We start from the raw sequence: 2,199 nt of genomic DNA on the forward strand, positions 1-2,199 counted from the left end.
CTTCCCCCCCCTCCTAGACCCCCACCCTCTCTCTTCTCCTCACTTTGTGGTCGCTGTCTCAACCTCTCCCCCTCTCCCTCACTGTCAGACGCACTGCTTGTCTAATCAGCAACGCTCGCGCCGAAAGATCACCACCCGCCCTCTCTCCGTCACTGGTATTACTATCAGCTCTTCCCCTCCTCCTGGTCGACGGGCGAGCGACCCCCACGCCCCACCACCACTCCAACCACCGCTACCACCCGACCCCACGACACAAGATTCAGTACGAGTCTCTGCTCTCAAGCCACACCACCAGCACGGGGTTCGAAAGACGAGGTAGAAAGTTTATAACCCCGAGTGGAAAAGCCACGCCACTTCTTCGCGTCTCGGCTTGTTCCCCTCCAGTCCCGTGCGGCCTGACAAGTCGACAGAGCTCACCGCATCCCTCTCACTGATCTTTGGCGAAACCACACTCGCGCTGAGAGCGACCCACACGGACGTAGAACATACAGACAGGCGGTGCACTTGTCTCACTGTTCGGCCCACTCTTTCTTCCAGGACGCTTTTTATAGGAGGCAAAACTTCTTTTTCCTGTTCTTGTAGCCGCACTAGAAATCACCGCCTCGCCGGAACCACCAAAACTATCTCCAGTGCCGTCATCTCTATCATCATCAACATCACTATTTAAGAAAAAATTCAGTCTACCAAAGACGGCGGAGAGAAAATTGCAGAGGACGAATCTACGCTGTGTGGCAAAAGAAAACGAGGATGGCCCAGCGGGGCCTCTACAGCCCTAGGGCCAACACAGTTTCGCCGTCTCCATTAGGGAAGGATTAACCTGCAGTGATAACATGTGCCCGGCGTGTGTGTGCAGTCAACTGGCGAGACTGGAACGTCCCGACACAACAACGGAACAAGACTAACAGATTCTACCACCAGCACCAGCGAGTCGACCACAGGCTGATAGAGCGAGACTTGCACATTATTACACTCTCCGTGTGTGCGTGTGTATGTGTGCGCGTGTGTATATGTGCATGCATTAGGCCACCTTTATAGACCAAAGTACTTTTCACCAAGTACTTGAAAGCAGTTATAATATCTTGTGTCGTGCATTATTTGTGGTGGTAGGAGTCGCTGTTTTGATTACGCTGTCTCACTTAAGTTATCGGTAAAGATGTTCTTGATACAAGGACGGTGAATTGTCCTATGTACTCCGTGAATGAATTCTTGTTTTCGTTTGAGGAAAATTACTCTTGATAAGAATAGTAAGGGCAATTTCTGTACGTTTTGATGACATTTCTCTTAGCTCTAGTGATTCTTTTCCCTTGCATATACAGAGTTTGATCCGAGTATTGCTAGAATATTTCTGTTTCATTTTTGTTTCCGCCGCGAGTGAGCTGTACCTTTCCCCTGTCCGGGGAAATATTTTCCCTCGATCTTCTATGGCTGTGAGTGCGGTCCGCAGTTTGGACATGCCCCCGACACAGCCGACCCCTGTGATCCCCTGGAGAGAACCATCAGACGATCTCGGCGGACACCCACCGCCCCCTCCCCTGGGCAACCCGGGCGGTCTGCCCCCTGTCCCCCCACCCCCGAGCCAACAGCCCAGCCACACGACCACAGTGGCCCCTACTGGACACAACACCTTGGTGCCCGTAGACCCCGTCCCTCCTGGCTCACCCCCGGGCAACCATCAGAACAACGGGGGCACGCCCAATTCCAACATGTCGGAGAACAACAACAACAAGCAGCAGATCGAGTGCGTGGTGTGTGGGGACAAGAGCTCTGGCAAACACTATGGTCAGTTCACCTGCGAGGGTTGTAAGAGTTTTTTCAAGCGTAGCGTACGCCGGAACCTGACGTACACGTGCCGTGGGAGCCGAAACTGTCCCATTGACCAACACCACCGCAACCAGTGCCAGTACTGCCGGCTCAAGAAATGCCTCAAGTCCGGGATGAGGCGGGAAGGTAGGTGGGACACAGGTCAGTGATACCCGTGTCTCCTGAATTCTTCTCCACTCAAACTTTCTTTCTTTCTTTCTTTCACTGTCTCTTTCTCTGTCACTTTCTCGCTTATTTGCTCTTCTTTAGTCACTCATTCCTTCACTTTCCTTCCTGGTCTCTTCGTCACACGCGCTCAAACACACGTCAACTACATGACATGTAGATCTAGATCTAGTTCGTTCTCTCTCTCTCTCTCTCTCTCTCTCTCTCTCTCTC

General features: G+C 52.3%; 1 protein-coding gene across 1 annotated transcript in view; it reads left to right on the forward strand.

Moving 5' to 3' along the window:
• Window positions 1-108: 108 nt before the first annotated feature.
• LOC101850389 (COUP transcription factor 2) overlaps window positions 109-2,199 on the forward strand; it is a gene marked incomplete in the record, with an annotated part of 68,270 nt that continues 66,179 nt past the window's right edge. The window contains 1 exon segment of the mRNA XM_005091315.3: window positions 109-1,947. Within this exon segment, the coding sequence (XP_005091372.2) occupies window positions 1,422-1,947 (526 nt within the window).

Source organism: Aplysia californica, unplaced genomic scaffold (genome assembly GCF_000002075.1).
Source record: "Aplysia californica isolate F4 #8 unplaced genomic scaffold, AplCal3.0 scaffold00028, whole genome shotgun sequence".
NCBI lineage: Eukaryota > Metazoa > Mollusca > Gastropoda > Aplysiida > Aplysiidae > Aplysia > Aplysia californica.